We start from the raw sequence: 25,425 nt of genomic DNA on the forward strand, positions 1-25,425 counted from the left end.
ATATTAGCATAACAGTTTATATTAACATGTATATTCTTACTTTATTTCTAACACATCCTTATGAAACAAACTAAACAAGAGAAATTGATTGAATTAAATCATGTTGCTGAAAACTATGTGTTTTCTGATATTCTATTTATAGTGTTGTGATATTTATTTTCGTGATGGTTTTTCTTTATGGATTGTATAGCTGGCCAATTTAGGATGTGAACTAGAGGCATTTTTTAGATTTTTTTTATGATTATTTAATTGGATATCATAATGTACTTTATGATTTAAATTGAGATTTCTTTTGACGAGCATTTATGAGAACTTGAGTTTTGAGAATCAATGTTATTTTTGGGTTGCATGTTAAGGAACCAAATTCGATCAATATTACTTTTGTGGTATGGGACACAATTATGGTTTGTGAGTTTTGGAAAGGTAGTCTAGGTGAATGTCTATGGGAGTAGCTTGCAATAGGGATCAAGGCCCAAAGTGGTTGCCAGGGTAACTCATTGTAAGTTGTGTAACAAGTGAAAACATAGTAATTAAAATACTTTCCTCCCCCATGTCTTGAGATAAATTAAAAATATAAGTTAGAGATTTTTCCTCATCCATGCCTTGAGTGTTTGTATAGACTAAGGATGAGAAAGAGATGATACCTTGAGAGGTATGACTAGTCTCTTCATCTTCACGAGAGGGTATTCTGGTTCTGCATAGAGTCACTGGGGGGTCAGGGTCCTAAGAGACTGCTAGGGTAACCTTAGAGTTGGCTCATGTGATGACACTCCATAGTATGTAGCCTGAGTCTCCTTTATGTTTTTTTTAATATTTGCTTCTAGTGATGTACTTGTTAGATATTACTTTTGACGATGTATTTATTGTGAGTTGTTACTCATTGATTGGATGTTATTTATTGTTGACAATTGACTTTTATTAATGAATAATTAGTTATTCATTGGTGGTGTTTTTAATTGTTGGAGTTAATGATTGGTGGTTTACTTTTATTGACGACAGTTGTTATCTTTTGGTTATTGTGCTTGTGACACTTAACATTGTTTTGGAGGTGGTTGTATATTTTGCTTTTGGTATTTGATTTGTACTTGGTATCAATTGTTGATTTTAGTATGTGATGTTGGTTTGGATGAGTGTCTTTTCGAATTTGGTTATCTTTTCTTTATCAATTTTTTGTGATACGCTTGAGATAGATTTGGTTATCAAGATTCTTTACCTAAGATTATTTTATGATTTGATTATCTGTGTGTGGATCGTACATTATCTCTCATGTACGGTGGGAGTGGGAGCCTAATTAAGTGACCATGCTATAGGGAGGTAGTGTCTTCTTACCATTTGGGTTCTCACTTACATTACTAGTTGTTCGATGCTTGATGATACATTGGTACCATTATCATTCTTATTCTTATATTGGAGATTTCTATTAGTTTGATGTATCTATGTATCATGTGTTTTGAGATCCTACAAGATATTGTAATGTATATTGATGTATTTGTATATCTTTTGACATACCCTATGACATGTGTAGTTCATGTTATTCATTAGACGTGCTTTTATATTATTAGTTGTACTTATGCATTTGCTTATGTGATAATGTATCTGTTATTTCTTTATGACCAAGATACTTTGTACTTGAGACTTAAACTAATTAATACAAACTTTTTAATGTGACTCGACATGAAGGAACCCTTGAGGAATGGAAATTGTATTTATAATTTTCTTATGTGTACTTGATGTGTATGTATATATTGCTTCTGCATTATTTTTACTTTGTTGTTGTTTAAACTTATTATTTAAAAAATAAAAAATAAACATTGTAACATGTTAGGTTTATTTCTCTTGGGTTCCCGAGCAAGGCATTACATTGTCATTTTAAATTCACACTTGGATTTCTTGGTGAACAAGGACCAAGCCTCCATGATCCCTATGACTTCATCCAGATATCTCAAGTATTCTTCCTAGGTTTTACTGTAAATAAGGATATCATCAAAGAATACCAACAAGTACTTGTGCAATTGTTTGTTGAACATGTGATTCATGCAAGACTAAAAAGTCATTGGTGCATTCATTAGTTCAAATGACATTACTAGAAACTCATAATCCCTGTGGTGCCAAAAAAAAGTTATCTTCTGTACATCTTCTTCCCGCATGTGGATCTGATGGTATCAAGAACATAGATCTATTTTAGAAAAAATAAATTGCACATTGCAACTCATCCAACAACTCATTGATCATGGGAATAGGATATCTATTTTTTATTGTCTTCTTATTTAATGCATGGTAGCCTACACACACGTAAAACCTCCCATCATTCTTTTTCACCAATACCATTGATGATGCAAAATGGCTAGAGCTGGGACAAATCCTTCCCTTCTCAAGCATCTCCTGAATCATCTTCTCAATCTAATCTTTACTTTTTTTTCGATGGTGGTATGGCATGGTGACAACTAGTTTGGTGCCAGCTTCCAACTTGATGATATGCTCAAAACCGTGATGGGGAGGTATGTTAGGAGGAATGTTTATAAAAACTTTATCATGGGTACTCGAGATAGTCTGTAGATTATCATCTCGGTGGGGTGTCTATTGTCCTTTTATTGGTTCTATAGAAACAAAGCAATTTGCAACCCATGCAATGTCATCATGTTGAAAAATGGCCTCCATCCATTGTGTTAAAACTTCCTTCGATCCCTCATTAGCCATCCCATGGAGAATAACCTTCTTCCCATCAACCAAAAAAGTGAAGTCCATCTGTTTGAAACTTTGTATGTATTCATTTAATGATTCCATCCACTATATGCCCAAAATAACATCCATATCATCCGGGTCTACCATAAAGAAATCCTTTGTCACCATGTGATTAGCTATAGTGATACTCAGTTAGGGAACAAGGTGTGTGCAATAAGAGTGTTCCTCCTACAACCTTGACATAGAATCATGTGCATGTCTCTGTAGGTAGAGTTCCAAGGATAACTTTAAGAAACCCTCCTTTAGAAAAATTATAAAATTTTGGAGAATCAAACATTAGTTCAAGGGGGAAAAAATAATTTTTATTGGTGAATTTTTATTTTCAAGGGGATTTTTTAAATTTCATTGGCGATTGTTTTTCAATCATATGAAAATTATATAAAATTATGGTGAATCTTTCATTATTGATGAAAACCACAAAAAAAAGTACACATACCTAGAAATAATGATTTTATTATTATTATTGTTATATGAAGCCTAATTAATTATCAAACTTTAAGGTTAAATTTAGCCTACTTTTATCATTATAGTTTCCCTCCAAATTATTGAATGGCGGTTTGGAGGAAGCACCCCTATTATTTTTAACTAATGACCCTATATCAATAGCCTAAATCCTATTCCAAGTTTTAAAGAAAGTTCCCAAAGTAAAGACACATATTCCCAATCAAATCTATCTGCGGTAAAGTGAGAAAGGATAAAAATTTTCACTAAAAGTCTTCAGAATAAAGACACATGTCAAATCTACATACTTAATCTATAGTATAACTTAATTTTTTACCAAATATTTGTGAATATGACCATCAATTAAGACAAGCCTTGAAATTTGTAAGTGAAAATATTTAATTTACTGCATAGAAAAATTAGATTCCATTGTCGAAGACATCATTAAAATATAAATACTTTTGTATTATTATTGACGATTATCCTAAGCATGGGATACAATTTCGATAAAGTGCAGGTCACATGAAACCCTAAAAATGCAAAAAAAAAGCCAAATCAAGGGTCCCTAATGAGTGAGATTAGCCAATTAGCAAATATTAGTCATTAAAGTTATCCTTGAGGTAGACCTCTCTTCTCACCAAAGATGAGTTTTTGAAGTTTAGAGTGGTTGCACTATTGAGCATCACAATGACCCTTTGTCCCTCAAGGGTTCCCTATACTCAGAATATTGTACATCTCAGGCTCCCAGCTAGGGTGATGGTTCCTCCATATTGTACTAGTGTGACAATCTTCTTCGTACGATTCAAGTTAACCATTTGTAGTGTATTTTCGTTTACCGAGGCATCTATGCCCAGGTTCCCACGACTCTTTACAATTGAAACACAATTTATTCCTTTGGAGCTCCTGTCTAGTAGCTTTATCCAACAAAGGCTTCTTCGGTGGAGGTTTGTTATCTTTGTCCCTTGGAAATACTGGCAGTTTGGAGTGGGAGTAACCTCAAGAGGATGATGTAAATGATGATACCATGATTCACGCCTTTTTTATAGCCTCCAAAAGGGTGATAGGGTTGAAACCTTTTACCCAACCCCTCAGTGGTTCTGTTGGTCCATCCATGAAGCACACTATCTCCTTTTAGAAATGTTCATAACCAAAATAGAGAGTTTCTAAAATTCTGTGATGTACTAGTCAACTGATCCTGTTTGCCTCAATTGTGCCAACTCTTTAAAATTAAGTTTTGGATCTTTACCATCAAACCGATCTATCAATTTTCAGTGAATTACGCATAAACTTATTTATTTGGTCATGCCCCAACATTATGGTGCTATGATGCCACCATTTATGCGCCACTCCCTCCAAGTGGAGTACTGCAAAATTTAATTGATTCTTCTGGTATTCAATTAAGCTGGAAGTAAGTATCGACCTTCATTACCCATGCCTTGGTGGATATGGATCCAGATTTGTCAAATGTTGTTAGATTTACTTTACTCAACTTTCTTTTGAGATCATCATTAAAATACCCTTTATTTCCACCTCCAAAATATCACATTCTCAATTGTGTGTAATCTTTGTAGGATATATCCTCTTTCAAGTTTGCATTCTTCTAGTCTTCTTTTAACTGTTTTTGGACTTCCTCAAAGGTTGATTGCCTTCCTCTGTGTGGTACCTTCATCCATGGAGGGAAAATTGGCATGGAAGGTTGAGAATGTGTTGGATGAGGATTTTTCTTTCTTGAGACCGAGTCAACACTATGACAATTTTGTTCCCCATATATCTTATTGTTTACTAGTTTCGTAAGAGATTCTTCCATAAGTCGTTGATGTTAGTTTGTTAGCTTTGGACACTTGTTTGTCCATGTGCTATTATTTAGCAAGTAATTGTTTTACTAACTATATAGTTGGAGTTGGGACAAATATTTATTAACTAAGCGACCACTTTTAGAAGCAATTAGAAACCAACTTGGTTAGAGTTGTCAAGTTGTTTTAATCTCGATCATTAATTGAGAATCAATCTCGACCATTTGTTTTCCAGCAAGAGTAGTATAAAAGAAGGTCTAAGGGCATTTGAATAATATAAGTTGCAGAAGCATTTCTAGTGTTAGCAAATGAATTTGTAGTAATAGCAAATAGTCTTGAAGTGTTAGCAAGGGTAGAGTGATAGTGTTGGGGATAGCAATGGAGGAATATCAATAGGAGAAATTGGGAGGTTGTCAGAGTTCTGCTAGTGAGAGGCAAGGAATTTTTTATCTCTTGATTTGTTGAAGTTAATATAATTCCTCATCTTTAGAACTGGTTTTCCCTTAGGGGTTTTTCTAGGGACAAATTGTCCCAAAATATAGCATTAATTGTGTTGCTTATTTCTTTGTATATTTTTATTAGTGAAGTTCTAGTTGTGTTATTTTTTGATATTAGCCATGAAATATTTTTTGGCAATTTAATAATTATTTGAGATAGGAGATTAATAATTAGTGATTCCAATAGGAATTTTCACATGGTATCAGAGCCATGTCGAGGGTCGAAGAGTTTTTCCCTAGGAAAAAAATTAAGGGTTTATAAAACCTAGACTGATCACTTTAGATTTATTATTACTTTAATCCTTTGAGATGACTTCAATTAGATTGAGAGATCAATACAGATTGGATGGTGCCTCAAATTTGGTTTCTAGAAGGCTAGACTTTCTTTATTGTTGGAAAAGAATGATATCAAGGATTATGTTACCAGTGTTGTAGTTGTACCTATAGATATGACACAACTTACAACATACAAGAAGGATAATGCCAAGGTGAGGAGGATAATCCTTGATGGTGTCAAGGATCACATTGTTACACATATATTGGAGCTAGATACAATAAAGAAGATGTGGGATGCCATTATGAAATTGTACCAAAATGCTATCACCAATAGGGAGATGATTCTTAGAGAGAAGTTGATGAATACCTGGATAAACCAGAGAGAAGATGTCACAAGTTACATCACTAGGCTTAGACTTGTCAATGATGAGTTAGCAATTGTTGGAGATAGCCCTAGTGATGAAGAGCTAGTGAAAATAGTCCTAAATGGGTTTACTAAGCAATGGGGTGTCTTTGTTAAAGTTGTCAATGGATGAAACACCTTACCGAGTTGGGATCGACTATGGACTGATTTCACTTAGGAGGAGTTTATACTAAGTCTTGTCAAAGGGGCCAACAAGAGTTAGAAAAGTGAGGTGGAACAAGAGAGTGTTTCCCTAGCATGGAAAGGGAAAGCAAAGAAGGGGTCTAACAAAGGATCAAATTCACAAAGTGAGAAGAAGAAGAAGGACCTTTCTGAGGTCAAGTGCTTTGGTTCTCACAAGTATGGTCACTATGTAAGTGATTGCCTAGAAAGGAAGAAGGCAAAGAAGAAGGTGGCAACTTCAACAAATGCAAAAGAACTCTCCAGTAGAATGGAAGATGAGTTTGCACTCATAGCTTGTATGGTTAGTTCAACCTCACAATGTGTTTGGTATATTGATAGTGGGGCGTCATTTCATATGACAAGAGTTAGAGAGTACTTCTCTAGTTATAAGGAGGAGAACACCACTATCTAAATCTCTATTATGGGAAAATTGTCCAAAATCAACCCAGTTGGAAAAGGGACTATTCAGTTTCAAAGGGGGAATGGAAAGATAATTCCACTTCATGATGTGTTTCATGTGTCAAGCTTAGGTATGAATATGATTTATGTGTATGCTCTTCAAGATAAGAGGTATAATGTACTTTGTAGAGGGACACGTGTGTTGATCAAGCATAAGGGTTGGAAATCACCCATAACTACTGGAGTTAGGAGTGGTCATCTTTATAGGTTGTTGTTTAATACTCCTATGACACTTTTAAGAAACAATAATCTTAGAGATCTCAGAGAGCTAAGGCATAGGAGGATGGTCCATATTCATCATGGAGAACTCAAATTGCTTCATGAGACGGTGACAGGTGTTCTAGAGATGAACACAAAGCATGATGGTGTATGCAAGGTATGCATGTTAGAGAAGTTTGCAAGAGCATATTTTCCAGGGAGTGATACCAAATCTAAGGGTGTTCTTGATCTAGTAAATTTAGATGTATGTGGACCAATGTTGACAGAGTCTCTCAGAGGATATGAGTACTGTCTCAATTTTATCGATGATTTCTCTAGGAAGACCTAGATAAACTACTTGAACACCAAGGATGAGGTTTTCAGTCAATTCCAAGAGTTCAAGGCTCTTATAGAGAACTCAACAAGAAGGAAGATAAAGGTTTTTCAGTCATACAATGGAGGCAAGTACAAAGGAAATAACTTCTAGGAGTTTTGTACCAGGGAAGGAATCAAGAGAGTGGATCATTCCTTACAATCAACATCAAAATGGAGTTGTTGAGAGGAAAAACCAATCTTTATCGGAGGCGGCAAGAGCTATGCTACATGACCAAGACATGCTTCACTATTTATGGGCAGAAGCATGTAAAATAGCAGATTACATTCAAAATAGGGTTCCACACAAGGTGTTAGGGAAGATGACACCATAGGAAGCTTTTATAGGAAAGAAGCTAGATGTTGATAACTTCAGAATATTTGGGAGTTTGGCATATTGTCATATCCCAGGTGATACACGTACCAAGTTAAATCAGACTATAGAGAGAGGGTATCTTGTTGGGTATAATGAAACCTCAAATGAATATATGATTATTATTCCAGGGACCAAAAGAATCATAGTTAGACATGATGTTAAGTTCATGGAGAACAAGGCATTTAAAAGGTTTAGATATTTTTTAGCATATGATCAGAGTAGGTGGCCAACATAAGCTCCAAGGCCTAGTCAAGGGCAACAAAGCTCAAGTATAGTTACTAGTACAAGCATAGACTCAGATAATGAAGATTCACAAAGTATGGAGCAACAAGAAATGCATCTAGAAGACTTGGAGGTTGATATTTCATCCTCTACAACTGATAACAAAAATCACAAAGTTCAAGATACATAAAGGGATACTTAGGAGTTTGTGGGAGCTCCTAAGAAGACTACCAGGCAATAGAGACAACCAACTGAGTCCAATGATTGTGTGGAATTAGTTAGTCAGAATAACGAACCTTCTAGCCATCACGATGCTACACGACATCAAGTATGACAAGATATTATGGTTGAGGAGTATAACTCAATTATGTAAAATGATGTGTGGGAGGTAGTGCCTGGACCAATAGATAGAGTAGTAGTTGGATTGCGCTAGATCTATAAGATAAAGCATGGTGCATATGGTAGCATCGAAAAATATAAGGCAAGGTTTATGGCAAGGGGTTCTCTCGGAAGGAGGGAATAGACTATGAGGAGACATTTGCTCCATTGGCCAAGCATACTTCTATACAATTTGCGATCTCATTTGCAACACAGGTGGGATGACAAATCCATCAAATGGATGTCAAGACAACAATCCTTAATGGCGAGTTGAAGGAGGAGGTATACATAAAACAACCATAAGGCTTTGTAGCACACAACAAAGAGACCCACGTGTGCATATTGAAAAGAGTTTTGTACAGAATCAAGCAGGCTCCTGGAGTGTGGTATGAGCACGTTGATACATACTTGCAGGAAATAGGCTTTGTGAAGAGTAAAGCGAATGCTAACCTCTGCTACTTGGTGGTTGGAGGTGAGGTTCTCATTCTTGTTCTTAATGTAGATGACTTGTTTCTTTCAAGTTCACTAGGGCTCATAGAGGATTGCAAGAGGGACCTTGTAGAAGAGTTTGAGATGAAGGATTTGGGACTTATGCACTACTTTCTAGGCATGGAGGTATGATAAACAGATGGAGAGATTTTCCTTGGTCAAGGAAAATATTTCATTGAAAAATTGAAGAGATTAAGGATGGAGGATTGTAATGCCATGTCTACACCCATGATCATGAATTGGAGGAAGGTAAATACATCGAGGGAAAAGGATGTAGATCCCACCTTATATAGGTAGTTGATTGGTTCATTTATGTATTTGGTTAACAACGGGCCAAATATAGCATTTGTAGTAAACTCTCTTAGTCAGTTCATGATTGAACCAAAGAGAATGCATTGGACAACAACTAAGCATGTATTGTGTTATTTGTGTGGTACAATTGTGTATGGGATCATACATGTTCAAGTTAAAGGTACCAGATTATTGATGCAGATTGGGCAGGTAGTACAATAGACAAAAGGAGCACTTCAGGATGTTGTTTAAGCTTGGGATCAGGAGATGTATCTTGGTTCATCAGGAAGCAAAAGTCTATGGCTATGAGTTCAACATAAGTACAATACATAGTAGCTAGCATGGTGACATGTGAAGCTATATAGCTTTGGAAGTTGTTAGTAGCCTTATTTGGTTAGAAGGTTGAGACTATTGTGATACATTATGAAAATAAGAGTTGCATTAAGTTATCTAAGAATCTTGTGTTTCATGATAGGTCTAAACATATAGACATTAGATATCACTTCATCAGAGATTGTGCACAACAAGGGGTTGTTTAGCTATAGTAGATACCTACAGAGGAGTAGGTAGCAGACATTCTAACCCAAGGCATTGGGGAAGGCTAAATTCATCTTCTTTAGAGATAAGCTAGGAGTTATGTAGAACAAGTTCCTCGCTAAGAGAGAGTTTTAGTTTGTTAGCTTTGGTCAACAGTTCATCCACATGCTATTATTTAGCAAGTAATTATTTTACTAACTAGATAGTTAGAGTTGGGACAAATATTTGTTAATTAATTGGCCACTTTTAGAAGCAATTAGAAACAAACTTGTTTAGGGTTGTTAAGTTGTTTTAATCTCAACCATCGATTGAAAATCAATCTTAGCCATTGATTTTCCAACAGGAGTAGTATGAAAGGGGATCAGGGGGGCATTTGGAGAATATGAGTTGTAGAATCATTTGTAGTGATAGCCAATAGTCTTGTAGTGTTAGTGAGGGCACAAATGATAGCATTAGGGATAGCAGTGGAGGAATATCAACATGAGAAATTGGGAGGTTTTCAGAGTTTTGCCAATGTAAGACAAGGGATTTTGTATCTCTTTATTTGCTGAAGTTAATATAATTCCTTATACGTAGAACTAGTTTTCCCTTAAGGGTTTTTGTAGGGACAAATTGTCCAAAAATATTGTGTTGATTGTGTTGCTTATTTCTTTTCGTATTTTTATAAGTGAAGTTGCAGTTGCGTTATTTTTCGATATTAGTCATGAATTAATTTTTGGTAGTTTAATAATCATTTAAGATAGGAATTTTCACAGCTGAGTGTCATTGATCTATGCTTGATTCCTCAAAATATCCCTCAATAGTGCCATGACTTCGGTAAGAGTGGGTTCTTGATCTGCTATTCTATCAACTGAGTGGGATCTCTTTCTTTTCTGGCTATAAACATTCATTCACTATCCATAGACTAGTAGGATCTATGGTTCTAATACCACTGTAATGTCTTGAACCCCTACTGGAGATTGAACTCGGTGTAATGCCTTTTTCCAGTGTCTGTTGTACCTAGTTTTGGGTCGTACAGTGTCATGAGGTAAGCACATGGTAAGAGGAATGATCGTATGGTTTGTTAGACTGGGAAGCCATAAAGAGATGTTTTTTGTACAATGGGCTTGTTGGGGGTTGAATGGAATGTCAAGATCGTACAGGTGAAGTGCTTGGAGGCCATATGGATGTTGGTCATACGATGGGAGTGATGGAGGTCGTACGGGGTTTTAAGACCATACAAATGGAGTATTTGGAGGCTATATGAGATGTTTGTGGGGGGTGGGGTGATGGCGTCAACTTCCTTCTATGCCATAGGAAACAATGTTAATAATCTGGAAGGATTTGAATGTAATCTTGCCAAATACATAGAATGAATTGAATATATATATATATAATATTGCAGTTTCAATCACAAATATGTTCCAACAAGATGGCACCCCAGATGTGCCAGATCTGAAGCAAAATAAAACACAATGGGATAGGGTGAGGGTTGAATCTCACTGAAACTGAAATAGCCAAGTAGGAAAGATCTTTCACTTTTGAAATGGCAATCAATATTGAACTCCAACAGGAATTCGCAGCATAAAATAAATAATTCAAAATCTCATAACAACAGCTACCTACACATTGTACTTAAATACCTTTCAGAAAAACTCCTAAGGGTTAACAAAGATAGCACCGACAACACCCATGGAAACAAAAATAAAAATGGGTCCATGATATACTAAATCAATCAACTAATAAACCAAGCTTTGATTATTTATTTATTTTATAACGAGAACATTACAGTCACATTGAAGCTCTATGAGGTGGGGACGATTTTAGTCTTTAATGGGGCCCATAAACTAGATGTTACTAGTTACACCGAGCACTGCTCGCGTGATATAGATGCTTGTGATTGCATGGTTGTCAAAACACACACTAAGCTAGAGGGCAACTATGTTGAATATTTTGGGAAGGCAATCGAAAAACCCACTATTACACTTGGTCTTCTCTCACTGTTGTATGTGTTTGAAGGGAAGGTTGACTTGGATGTGACGATGTGGTTGGACAAGCAATCATCTAGGTCTATAGTCTATGTGTCATTTGGGAGCAAATACTTTTTAAGGGAGTAAAATAATGTTGAGGTGGCATTGGAAATGAAAGCCAATTGACATCCGTTCTTGTGAGCCCTACATAGCTTTCCAACTTTGCTCTCCAAGGGATCTTTAGAGAGGGTTGGGAAGAGGGGCATTGTCATAAGAGGATGGGTCCCACAAAGGGAGGTATTGGCCTATTTTAGTGTTGGGAGCTTTATGACTCATTGCGGATGGAACTCTATAATGGAAGGATTCAACAATGGGTTGCTTCCCATAGCTTCACCCATGCAACTTGATCAGTCATAATGTATGGTTGGTTGTCTATGGATTAAATGTTGGGATTGAAGTTGGGCACAAAAAGGACGGGGCTTTTTAAAGAGAAGAAATTTGCGAAGCTGTTAAGATGGTTATCGGAGAAGGAGGAAAACAGGTAAGAGCCAAGCAAGGGACATTGGTTAAATGTTCAAGAACAAATATTGAAGGATGAAGGATCTTAAGAGGAGTATATGAATCAACTTATTGAGCACCTGCACTTCGTCAAGGCCAATTTGAAGCTTCAAAAGGGCAAGGAACTTCAATAATGAGAAAGTAAATCGGTTCACCTAATTGTGCATCAACATCCTCCCTCTATCAAAATAATACACCTCATCTTTATCATCTGAAAGAGCTAAACATAATGTCTCCATGCACTCAAACATAGCTTACATCATACGACATGCACATGAGATGAAAGTAAATGATAATGCTAGTTTGCTTGAGTTCTTAGTTCATTTATATTTTTTATTTATTTTTATTTAATGTTGGAATGGAAGGAAGTATGATGTTGTTTGAAAGTAATTGGCAATTCCAAATCTTTGAAAGTCTCCCCATTGCCAACCAATATATACCACACAAACATATCTAATTATCGGCGTCACCGTTGCTCCTCATAGGTGCAAGTGCTAGTATTTTGATAAACAAACATTACTTATAAAACATGTTGAAATATAAATTAATTAATCCTTGACCTTAAACAAAAAATCTTAACATAATAAATTCTCCCAATCTAAATGAAGATGATAGATTAGTCATAGACCATACACCTAAAACATCTAGACACTAATGATCCTAATTTTCTTCCAAATAAAAGATATTATTTAAGAACTAAAAAAAAATCTAAAACTTTAATTATCCCAATTTTCTTCTAAATAAAATATATTATTTAAGAACTTAAAAAAATCTATAATAAGTTGTAACTTTTAACTTCTAACCTCATGTTGCTATATGACTATGTCCAATTTTTTATTTTTAATTGTAGAAAAGAATAATTCAAAATCTTTCGTAGCAAATATTATATAGAACTTGTTGGCCTAGTGGTGGAGAATTTGTACCCTTGAAAGAGAGGTCACAAGTTCAAATCCCACTGGGGGGTAGGGTATGTACGCCTCGTTTGTAGCGGCGTACATACGTAAACACCATACATAAACTCAAAAACTATGGCATAGTGTCGTGGATTATTATAAAACCCTCTTTCCTTTTCCTTTCCTATACAGACCTACCCTGGGCACTGCAACCGCTCTTTAACACGCATAATTTGAAAAAATCAGCAACTGGGCTGAAACGAAAGGCAAACGTGCAATAGGGCAAGCAGGCTTTAGACCAAAACACTCTACTATAGATCATGACATCACTCTTAGACACTTGATTGAGAAAGTTTGGGACACTCCGAGGAACAAGGCTTTTTGTTGTTTCGTGGACTTTAAAAAAGCATTTGACATAGTGCCACGTAATAAATTATGGGATAGAATGGAAGAGTTGGAAGTTCCTAAAGAACTTAGGTCAGCGGTTTACAGATTATATGAGCAGGGCAAAGCTAAAATCAGAACGACAGAAGGGCTATCAGAAAATTTTGACAGCAACATCAGGGTTAAGCAAGGGTGTCCGCTATCTCCAACATTGTTCGGGCTCTATATTGACAAGTTAGAAGAGTGGATAAACAAGACCAATGGTGAGGGGGTGCAGCTGGCCCACTTTGTGATAAGATTGCTCTTATATGCAGATGATCTCATAATTCTTGCTAGAACAGCTAAAGGTTTGAAAGAGCACTTGACAGCACTAGAAATTTTTTTTCATGAAGTAGGAATGCAAGTTAACACTAGCAAAACCAAAATTATGATCTTCTCGCTGAAGAAGAATAGGAGCATTCAAGATGAGTTTCTATTTGAAAATAGACCACTTGAGACTGTGGAAGAGTACAAATACTTGGGCATCGATTTTCATAACAAACTCAATTGGGATACTTGCAGATCAAAAAGGATCCAAGGGGGCTGGAAGGCGTTATACTCTTTACAAAACAAGTGTAGGAACGTAGAATTATGGGATTGGACGACCATGAAAACTCTTTTTGGTTTGCTAGTCACTCCGGTTATTCTATACGGATGTGAAGTGTGGGGAGGTAGTATGTCCGAACAGAAATGGTGGCAAGTAGAAAGAATTCAAAAACACTTCATCACATGCAATCTTAAAGTCAAGACCACAGTTCCGTATGAGATCCTTTTGGCAGAGGTGGGTTCCTTTCCATTAGAAGCCGTTGCTTTGGTCCGGATGATAAGCTACTTAAAGAAAACCTAAGGGCTGGAAACACATCGTTGGCCCAAGTTGATCATAGAGAAAGAACTTGTGAGGCGGAAAAGCACATGGATGAAGCAAAATGACAAATGGATGCGAAAATGGGAGATCAACATCCAAACTTGCCCGGATAACATTATAGAAATAAAAAAGTTTGTCAATGAAAAATTTCGCAATATTCTATGGACAAGACGCATAGGGTGGAAAATTTTTTATTACATTAAATAATTTAATCCCACTTCTAGTCATGATGAAAAGGCCTATATAAGAGCACCTATTAACTGGAAAGCAAAAATGTTGATGGCACAACTTTGAACTAGTTTACATCAGTTGCGATGTGAAACTGGTCGGTGGCAAGTTCCAAAGGAAGAGTGGGCAGACAGAACATGTTTATTTTGTAATATGAGAATAGTTGAGACAGAGCAACACTTTGTCAAAGATTGCCTGGCTTACAATGACATCAAATCTAGTTATACAAAAATACTGCAGAACAAGGACTTCAACTATTTATTTGAGGAAGATCAAGTGAAGAGAGCAGTGGATTTGATTACCAAACTTCAGAGAAGGAGAGACAAGTTAACCAAAACTTTACAATTGACTAGTTCCGCTCCTGACTCAGGAGGGTGATTGCATGGGTCCTATAGTCTACTTTAATCTCATGAATGTCATTAAAATCTATCGTATCATATCATACCATATCAAAAAGTTTCGCGGTCAGTTCTCACAATCAAACTCCATCACAAAACTGCCGTGGTCCAGAGTGAAAGAGTGAAAGGGCACTGCAACCGCTCTTTAACACGCATAATTTGAAAAAGTTTCGCGGTCAGTTGTGACAATCAAACTCCATCACAAAACTGCCGTGGTCCAGAGTGAAAGAGTGAAAGGGCGGCAATATGTTGATCTTCAGGAGGAAGGAATCGCCGATAATGGTCAATAACGCTAGGCTGTAAGCGTATGAAAATGGAAGATTACACACTTCTCTCCATCCAAGATCTCCTCCAATACTCTTGTCCGCTTACAGGTGCACTGTCTTTACATATTTCCTCCTCTTCCATATCCATTCCAACCATATCCTCCACCAACGTCACTGACAAGAAGCGAAAGCGTTCTCATAAACCTTGCGCTGCCAATATGAATGAAAGACATGGGAAAATTCTAAACTCTATTAATTACCCAACTCTAATTCGTGGAACAATTCACTTAGGGAATGCTGACTCTCTCACTTTTGCAGACCACACCAACACTCGCACTGTATGTTGCGTGGTGCTTCATCTTGATCCCTGTGTCATTGGTCGCCAAATCAACATTCTCTCATGGAATTTTATACCCAATACCACGGGTAGTGGATGCCTTGAAATTTACAAATGGAGGTTGGCCACTGTAAATGACACGTGTGTCGCCCCACCTGAGATACGCACAGATACACAGAGAGACAGACTACGCAGTAGCTGCACTACAGTCCGTGGCAGATTGTGTGCAATAAGCCCCCTTTTTTACCTTCCTTGTGTAAAACCCTGCAACGAGAGGCTCAATGAAAATGAGTCTGTACCCAATAGTGATGGCATTATTGGGGGTAAGGCCGATAAATATAAGTGCAATCAGGATGAGACTGCACTCAATAGCTGTGACACCGTAATCAGGGAAAAATCCAATAAAAAGAGCTGCAATCGGGATGAGACTGCACGTAATAATAGCCACAGCGCAACTGAGGGGACGTTTAACAAAGATAACAGCAATCAGGACCACGCTGCACACAAAAATAGTGACAGCATAATTGGGGGAAAGCTCGATAAAGAGAAGTGCAACCAAGATGAGATTATACTCAATAATTTTGATAGGATGATTGGCGGAAATGAATGTCCAGTTGGGCCTAATGTAAAACATGATGATATGGCTATAGATATCGTAATGGGCTTGACAGGGAAAATAAGAGCTTCTTCTTCATCTTCCGACCTGACTGTATCTGAAATGACAAAAGGGCTTTTCTCCAAGCATGGTCACAACCAGATCCCAAATGCAAGTCTCATAGATGAAAGCAACAGAAGCCAATCTGTCAAAAAGCGGAGAATTCACAGCGTGGGAGATATCAAAGGAGGCGATGCCAACCTTTTTGATAAGAACTCAAAAAGTTTACACAAAAATGCAAAGCTCTTATTGTCAGAAGAAGAAAATACCACTGATGTTGTGAAAGGAAAAGAAACTCGATTATTAAATTTACAGGATAGAGAAGAAGACATTTGTAATAATTCAAAGGAAAACGCAGCAGAAAGAGTTGAGCTTGGCTTTGTAATAGAACTCCAAGCATGCAATCACAAATTTCAATGTGAAATTAGCTCAGAAGTCCTGTCTGGCATTGCAGGAAAAATTCACACTTCTATAGAACCTACATTTGTTTACTTTACTGGCTCGATTGCTGGTTGGCGGGTTGTTCTATCAGGATTATTTGGTAAATGCCTTATCGTTACAGGGCTCAAGAGGAAAGCAATTCTTATAGGTAGTGAAAAGGTTACGTACAATATCTTTGTTGCTACAAGAACAACTTTACTGTCTTTGCTATCCTCCAAGAAGTTAAACAACCAGTCTGTCTCAGATCATCAGATATCAGATGTCTTTACTCACAGTAGAAATGGGGTAGTTCGAACATGCCTGGCAGCTGGTTTATCTAAGACCCCACCTAATTCGGATAATTGCCAATCACTTATGTCAAGAAATGTTGACATGAGCAGATGCTCAGGAAGTAATACATCTGATCCACCCTCTGGTATAGAAATTCCTAAAACGTTAATTGGCAAGCTGAATGAACAAGGGCAGGGACAAGGCAGTACAGGTTCGTATGTTGGTGTTGTAATTAGTATACATATGCAGGGCTCACTTGTAGAACTAGACAAGAATGTGTGGCTTCTCCTTAGCCACCAACCTCTTACTCAAGTGCAAGGACTTAGAACTGGGATGCTTGTAAGTGTCAGGCACTGAATGTGCTCCTGAATGTTGGTATATTGTAGGCAATGTGCATTTTGAAGTTTTTGGACACATTATTGAATGTCTAATTCTTAGTTCTAAACTTTTGTTAAAACTCATTTTATTCTTCTGGGTTGCAATATTTGGTAGCTTGCTTTGATGCATGTCCACTTCATAAAGATACAGTTGGCATTCGAGAAAATATTGTTGCTTGGTTCTTGCTTCAGGTCACATGTTGCTGTCAAATCATTTTCACCCCTTAGAACAATGTAAGAAAATTTCCACAAATTATGTTTTATAGCAATTTTTTTTAAGACAAATTATAAAATCATTGCACTCATTGTTAATGCAGGTTTAATACTAGACCTCATTCTTGGAGCCTATTAAGTAGATATATTGAGTCTCTTCCTTTTACAGCTGCATTTTGGTGATTTAGATGCCCTCCCACAATGCTCCTTATTCCTATAACTTCAATAATGTAAGTCTCCTGGTTAACTTCATTGTCGTTTGGCTGCATTTTCAAACTATTCTTCTGATTGTGCTACAGGGTGTTACTCATAACCATATGCTTCAGGCGTAAGTTTCAGGGATTTTTCTCTGAGAAGGAGATTCTAGGCTCAAAAAAGGTATTCTAATAAACATTTTTCTTGTAACTAGAATAGTTTTTCAAGTGTGGCTTTTGTAGTTTTCAAATTTATTCTAAAATAAAATTTCATGCATTTAGTTAATAAAAATTGCACACTCTGTGAGGTTTTGCCAGCGTGAAGGTATGGTCCAGAAATATGTTCAAAATTGGTGCTCTCCATTTATATTGCATCGGGTAATGTATTGATTATCTGATTCTCTTTCTCCATGTGTTCTGCACTGCTCCTCGTATTTTCATGACTGTGTTTATTTTATTATTAATTTCATTAATCCTTCTTAGCTTCCTCATCTTAGGCTCATATTGTTAGGATTAAACACAGACAAAAATAACAATTACATGCAAATATAATCCATATCAGAAAATAATAAATCGCACAGAAGAGAACACAAGGCACCAAGATTTAACGTGGTTCACTCAATCCCTAGGCTATGTCCACCAAACAGCGAGTCCAATATTATTATGATCTAGTGATTACGACCTGATTACAATCCGTAATCCCTTACAGCTCAATACCGTTGCAAGAAGCAATTTTCATGTCCTACCATTTGAAATCCCTAACTCTAACCCTTTTTTATACAAGTTTTTTGCCACTTGAGGGTTCTAATTAACACAATGTAGCAAGCATTCATTATATGTTCTTTTCAATAGGTACATTAGCAAACACTCTCCCATGCCATCTGTGTCCATATATGCAGAGAAGCTCACTATCACACTTAAAGAAAGGTAGAGAGCTACCTCTTCCATCAAGAATAGCAATGATTTGCACTCAACGTTGTTTGTTTTTAAACCACATTACTACAACTGCTTAACATGGGAGGTTTGCCCAATAGGTTTTGATGCCAATTCATCATGAGTGGTTTTTAGTGTTTGTTCTGCTTAACAACTATGCCATGGCCAGCCAAATAACATTCATAAAACAGTAATATATTACTCAGTTGTGTTTTTTTTGTTTCCGAAACTTTTTCTAAATGTTCACGACTTGTGGATTTGATTATTATATATTTGAAAAACATATGCTGCTTGATGTTGATGTCTGAAATTTATTCTGGTCTATAATTTCATATTGTGATTTTCTTGATGTATGAGATTTGATCATTCTTACCAAATTTCATTTGGATAGGATGTAATGAAGGAATTCTTCAACCACAATTCTTGTCGAATAGGCAAACCGAGTCCAACCATATTTCAATTGGTAAGAGGTTGTTCCATTTTGTTTTGACTGTTGATTTTTTAATCTTTGAATAGGTATGTTTAAGGACTTCAATTAAAACAATCTCATCATTTATGCTTATAAAACAATGTACGGTGATATCTAGAATTTTCAATGTGTTTTCGAGTTGATAACCTTTGGATACCTTTTCTGTTCCCTTCATTTCCAACCTTTCATTTTCTGGTCTGTTCAATTACTTTTGTAATTTCGTAAAGGGTAATATGTTAGGCCTTGACTAAATCAATGCTATCTTTCCAGTACCCCTGATTGTTTTTATTTGTACAATTATAAGATCAATGTTCTTTTAATGGTAGTTATCCTCGAACTGTGAACTGCGGACTGTTGGACCTCACTCGCAAAGCCACAACTATGTTGGACTCTTTGATCTTGTCCTTAATGTCATTTCTCTGACCCTAAGAACTGAATAGCAGATAAAAAACATATATATAGGAAGTCCACAGTCAGCAGACTATTCAAATTCGTAACTCCACCGATTCAATCTGTTAAGGCATGGATTTAGTAAATGAATTATATTCAGTAACAAAAGTTAGAAGTAAATTAAATATGCATAGATTGCTGAATTACATCTATCATACAGTGGTTCATCATGGGAAGACACCTATAAATTATATTAATTGCTTGTCAAAGAGTTAGATAACTAACAACAGAATAAGAGGTGGTGGTTGGGAGTCTTATTAAGAGTCAGTGATTCTGAGAGTTTTATTAAGAGTCAATGATTCTTATTATGAAGAACATTGATTACAATATATTTAGAGGCAGTGATTACTTTACCAAAACAGTCATTTGTTTAAAGCAATAATTATATTCATGGTGCAGTGATTAAGTTAAGATGGGACAACTCAATTATGAGGAGATACATACCTTGAGAAAGTGGTGCCTCTTCATCCCTTCTGGAGCGATGTATAACTGAGTATAAGCAGCAGATCAAATTGATATAAACAGCAGACCTGTGCATTAACAAGTATTTGGTATGCCATAGGGGTAATGTAGTATCCAATATTTTAATAAACTATGTAAATATTGTTAGAAACAATAGTCCACCAATATAACTGAGAGGGGGGGTGTTGTAAATCAGTTATATGACAATTTAAAACATTTATCCTCTTAAACAATCTTGACCATTCAACCAAAGTAAACAACAACCATAAAGAGATGCACATAAACAATTAGACCAGATATGTTGACTAGGGAAACCCTTGATCAGAGGGAAAACCCCGGTGGGAATGATGCCCAGAAAATGATGTACTAATATGAATATTCCTTGTTAGAGGATGGACCCTGTTAGGAGTTTATTACAACATTTAGTACAAAGAGTTCCTGTTAGGAGACTTTGAATCCTTGTTAGGAGATTCCAACCTGTTGGAGTTGTGGAAGACAGCTGAACCCCCTGTCCAAACAGCTTCAGGATCAGATCAATGAACCCACTGTCCTATTGACCTTGGTACTATTCCTTTCAGAATAATAGATGTGTAACAAGTTTCCACTTCTTCCTCTGTCTAGTACGTTGGACTTCTTCACCTTCAGATCATGCAATCAGATTTGGAACTCTGAACTCAATAACAATAACCCTTAAGGTCACTTACACACATTGGTAGGTCACTCTGCTTTTGTATCGCTTTGCTGCTCAAAAATTCGCAAGTCTTCTTTTCTCCCTATATGTAAAACACGGAAAACATCTTTCCTTTATACCATGCTCAATGATAAATCCTTGAGTCGGCTTTCCACATGTTAATTAAATGAAATACACATTTAATTAATGCTGTCAGCTCACAGTTATACACAAACTTTCACATGTGCGACTTTCGTACATGTGCACTCTAACGTCATTGATGGTCAGTATACTATCTCCAGTTCACTGCGCAACTCTTCACTACAATTGTAATGAACTGTAGCAATCATACAATAGGAATTGCTTTCCTAGTACTCTGTTTCCATACGGTTCTCTATAGATCAACCATATCTTCCTTACATTGTTACATTAGATTTTGTGCACTTGCCCTTGTAACAAATACACAATGTAGTATGCGCTGGCAATTGTGCATCATCAGAAAAGTAATATAATGTTCTCAATACAAAAATCACAGTCTGTTGCTCTGTCTGTCTTTTACAAACTTATTACTATGTTGTCATCAATGACAAACACAGTTATAAATACATCATATCAATTTTTTGCAATGCTCCCCCATAGCATCAACATTCATGCTAATAATCTTCCCCTTTGGCATTGATGGCAACATAGATGAAAAACATCTAGTTCCAAGAATACCAACAAGTTCAAGTCCTCTTCATCAATCAAATCTTGCTTCATGCTTAATTCACCTCAATGCTTCTCCCCCATTGCAATACTTCTCTCCCATAGTGTAATGTTTTTCATGCCATACTTCTCCCTCATTGACATCAATGTCAAAGATAATACACAAATGGTTCAATTGCTTGAACATACAATAATTTATCAGCATGACCACGAGCCAGTTTGTTGTTTTACAACTTTTCTATATAAATCCATAAACAACTTGTTGGTAAACAGATTTGTCCTTTCTTGTTTCTTGTGAAAATATGACTCTTAATGCCTCAAATTAGGAATAATATTTGAATACAACAGCTGAAAAGCCGCTCTGTGATTACTGGCTTCTCTCTGAATTGGTAGGTACAGCTCCCTATGTGAATGATGTTCAATGAATTATGTTTTATTCCTAAAACTAATGCGGGGTATGCTCTAAGAGCAGAAGAGGCAAACCAAATTAAACCTAACTAGAACTTAATTCAGGCAAGGAAAACTTCTCAATACTGAAATAGATTCACGTACCCACACGTCTTATGAATCCATAAATCTATTCGCATAAGGCTAGAATAAGCCGAAATTCAAATCTAAACTATAATTGATAAATCAGGAACGTTAACAAAATCTTTTAGCCGAATGAATCATAACAATACTTATCACATCCATTCATGATCTTGAAAATAGGGGAAAGAAGCTCTGTTCCTCCTTAATTCTCTGTAAAATGAAAAGGAAACATGAATTGAACACAATACCTACTGGAACAGAAAATGATTGACATAAATACCATTTAATTGACTCTGCAACAAAATGTACTTCACACCAAAAATTTGCCGACCTTTCATTAATCATTCCACTTCATACATATAGAGTTGAGAGATGACCGTTACAATAGGAATTTTAATCGGTTCATCTTCTGAGGATGACGAATGGCAAGATGCCAGTTTGTCGTATTACAAAATTTACAAAATTTGCAAAATTTACATCAGAGAATGAAAAGGGAGTGTCAACTGAATCACTTAGACTTCTTTCCCTTTTCAGTTTTTGCTCTATATGCCTTAGCAGCTACTATAATTGGAATCATTTCTTCGTGACTAGGCACATGTACATAGTGAATGTTAAGAGCCACTTCGAATGCTCTTGAGCCAACTCCTTCACTGCATTTAGCTGACTTGTCAATTCTCTAGCAGCCACATGTACGTATCCACCAAGCGTTTGCAACTCTACCACTCTGTTTTGACCGCTTGAAGTCATTCTAGATAGATTACTCAAGTATGTGGAGAAGTTATTTTTCATTACTTCTACCCCAATGAGAGCTTTCCCTTGCCCATTGTTTTGTGGGTCAGTGTGTAATCCTCGCATGAGTTCGAATGCTCTGTCTTGGGTCTTCCTCACTTTTTCCTTTGTTTCTTTGAGTCCTTCTTCAGCCTCTTGAATCATCTCCTGCTTAAATTGCATGTTTTGAAGCTATTCGAACAAAGGTTTAGTCCCTTTTTTCAAAATGTTTGCTTCAACTGCCTCTTTTGCCTTCATTTGGATGACTATATTCAGGAGAGAAATGCATTCATCACACCTTGCCTTCGCTGCGGCCAAAGTGTTGTGATTAGATATGATATTATCCTTCTCAGTTTCCAAACGAAGGATAATATTTCCAATTTGATCAATCAGAGCAGTTCCATCTGCATTGAGTTTCTCAATCCATTCTCTTCCGATCTGGCCAAAATGCCTTTCCTTCTGAAGCTGTGAGATGAAGGCTTGCACTTCTTTTGCTGTAGGGTTCTCAGTGGCAGGCACACCAGTAATGGTTGCCAATGGAACAACCAATTGCCTAATAAATTTTTTTCAATTCTTCAATCTTGGCCTTCATTCTAATTTTTGACAATTTGAGGTCCTCCAATTGTTCTTCTATCACCTCATTATTTGATCTCCATAGGCCAACCTTTGTATCATGCCTAGCCTCTCCAAGATCAATCGAATGCAGAGTGAAATCATCGGGTGTCATGTCCTCAATTCTCCCTGCTTTGTTTGGCTTTGCTACCTCCATTGTTAAGTGTCTTGTCTCTGGATCTTGCCCAAGTATGGATAAAGTCTTCTGCTTCTTAGCTTTCACTACTGTAGATCCAGAGCGAACTGCTTGAGACACAGTATCCTTTGCAGGGATACTCTCCTCTTTCCTCTTTCTCTTCCTTTCTAAGGTGTCTTCTAGCCAGGACTCTGTGCTGATCACTTTAGAAGCAGCCCCAAGTGACTCTATACTGAACATCTTCTTCTTCACCGGAGTCACTGGCGCTGAAGTTGCAGAAAAAGGATTCTTAGGATCCTGAAATAGAAGCCTAGAAGAACTCGGGGCTTTCCCTTGCTCTTGAGTTTTCCTTGCGGCTTCGTCAGATTCAGTGGATCCGCTGCTACTACTCTGTTCATCCTCGATCTCTACTATCTGAATGGGGGAACCAATTGGTTTCAAAAAGGGAGCGCTTGCAGATAGGCCAGGGCTATGATGAGGCGATGGAGTAGCAGTCACATGAGGAGGTGAAACTGGAGCAGTAACACCATCTTTCGGCTCTTCGGTCCTCTTTTCTTCGGTGCTGGCTTGGGCTCCAATAACTGGTAGAGGACCGCCTTGGCAAGTTGGAGCTATTGAGATGTTTTTCTCCGGGGGTTGGTCACCTCCTCCTGCAGATTGAGTAGGTCCTTGAGCAGCCGAAGTTGTAACACTAGGTGTGGCACTTTGAGAAGAAGTGGGAGTAGCAGTGGCTGGAGAAGCTTGAGTAGTCTTGCTCCTACTCTGACCCTTTTTTGCTGTCCACTCAACCCACTTTCTGGTTCTTTTGACAATTCGGGCCATCATAACATCAAGGTCTTCTTCCACATCAACATATGGCTCGGAACTGATTGGGGTATTTCTCAATTTGGTCAAATATGTATTACTATACATATTTTGCCCATGATCTTCTAGCCCTTCCACATCTAAGTTAATGCCATATGTCTTTATTTGTTCTATCGTCAATCTATCAAAAGCCTGATCACGACTTTCCAACTCATTTTTACAATCTGCCCAATAATCTTCCACAGTAGTAACATGCTTAATCATGCTTCCAATTTGAAGCACATCTCTGGCATACCCATTTGGGTCAAACATAGGCCTCACCACTTCATATTCTTCTAATTTGAACTTGTTCTCGAATGTCTTGAGCATGTTTTTGGCATTGGATCGAGACTCACAACTGTATGCCCCAACTTTTATTGCAAATTCGTATCCCTTTTTCTTCAAACTGGCACTCAACACATTCACCTGGATTGCTTGTCTCACGATCTCAATGAGCACGATCATGTCATCTGGATATCTGGGCAGCTTCAGGGGAAATCCATCGAAAGCTGCAAGATGCAAATATGAAAAGGATGAGAATTGGATGAAATAACTACCCAATTGACTAATGGCCGCCATTGCTTCTAGGCTGAATCTCCTCTCCGAACACCCTTGGAGTTCTCTGCAAAACCTCATTGTAAATGCATCATTAACTCTGATATATTTTGCATAACTATTCTGTAACTGCAAGCATGGGTAAAACTCATAACTCTTTACATCATCTGGAAAATTCTCTATTCTAGGAAGGCTTGGCCATAATTGTAGGGAAGCCAACATATATATCAAGAAAGAAGACATATAAAATGATTTGTAGAACTTGTCTGCACTGAGAGCCCTAGACAGATGCACACTTACCTCATATGCCCAGTCAACATATTGTGTATCCGAGCAAATAATTTGCACCAAAAAGAAGTATTGTTCTACAAAGTTAAGGGCTTCAACCTCACCTTTCAATCGATGCACAAGAACTAGAATGTCTACGATCTCGGGCTTGAGATCAGTGCCAAAAAGGGTTTTAGGAACTTTACTTTTACCTCCCCTTGGCTTTTGGAACCAAGAACTCATGATCTCCTTTCGCCACATCATCTTCTTCAAAGAGAATTCAGACATAGCTCCTCCAAT

At 37.0% G+C, this 25,425-nt stretch overlaps 1 protein-coding gene across 2 annotated transcripts in view; it reads left to right on the forward strand.

Moving 5' to 3' along the window:
- Positions 1–15,149: 15,149 nt before the first annotated feature.
- Positions 15,150–25,425, forward strand: part of CTC1 (conserved telomere maintenance component 1) — a 283,472-nt gene continuing 273,196 nt past the window's right edge. Inside the window, exons 1-7 of one of the 2 annotated variants that reach the window (XM_089819190.1) lie at positions 15,157–15,345; positions 15,556–17,279; positions 17,433–17,551; positions 17,635–17,709; positions 17,830–17,908; positions 18,043–18,102; positions 19,049–19,120. In XM_089819190.1, the coding sequence (XP_089675316.1) occupies positions 15,279–15,345; positions 15,556–17,279; positions 17,433–17,551; positions 17,635–17,709; positions 17,830–17,908; positions 18,043–18,102; positions 19,049–19,120 (2,196 nt within the window). In that variant the 5' untranslated portion in view covers positions 15,157–15,278. Of the gene's footprint in view, positions 17,280–17,432; positions 17,552–17,634; positions 17,710–17,829; positions 17,909–18,042; positions 18,103–19,048; positions 19,121–25,425 lie in introns of both variants that reach the window. The other variant, XM_089819188.1, reaches the window with a different exon arrangement.

Source organism: Cupressus sempervirens, chromosome 3 (genome assembly GCF_028749045.1).
Source record: "Cupressus sempervirens isolate cs-2001-9-10 chromosome 3, ASM2874904v1, whole genome shotgun sequence".
Lineage (NCBI taxonomy): Eukaryota > Viridiplantae > Streptophyta > Pinopsida > Cupressales > Cupressaceae > Cupressus > Cupressus sempervirens.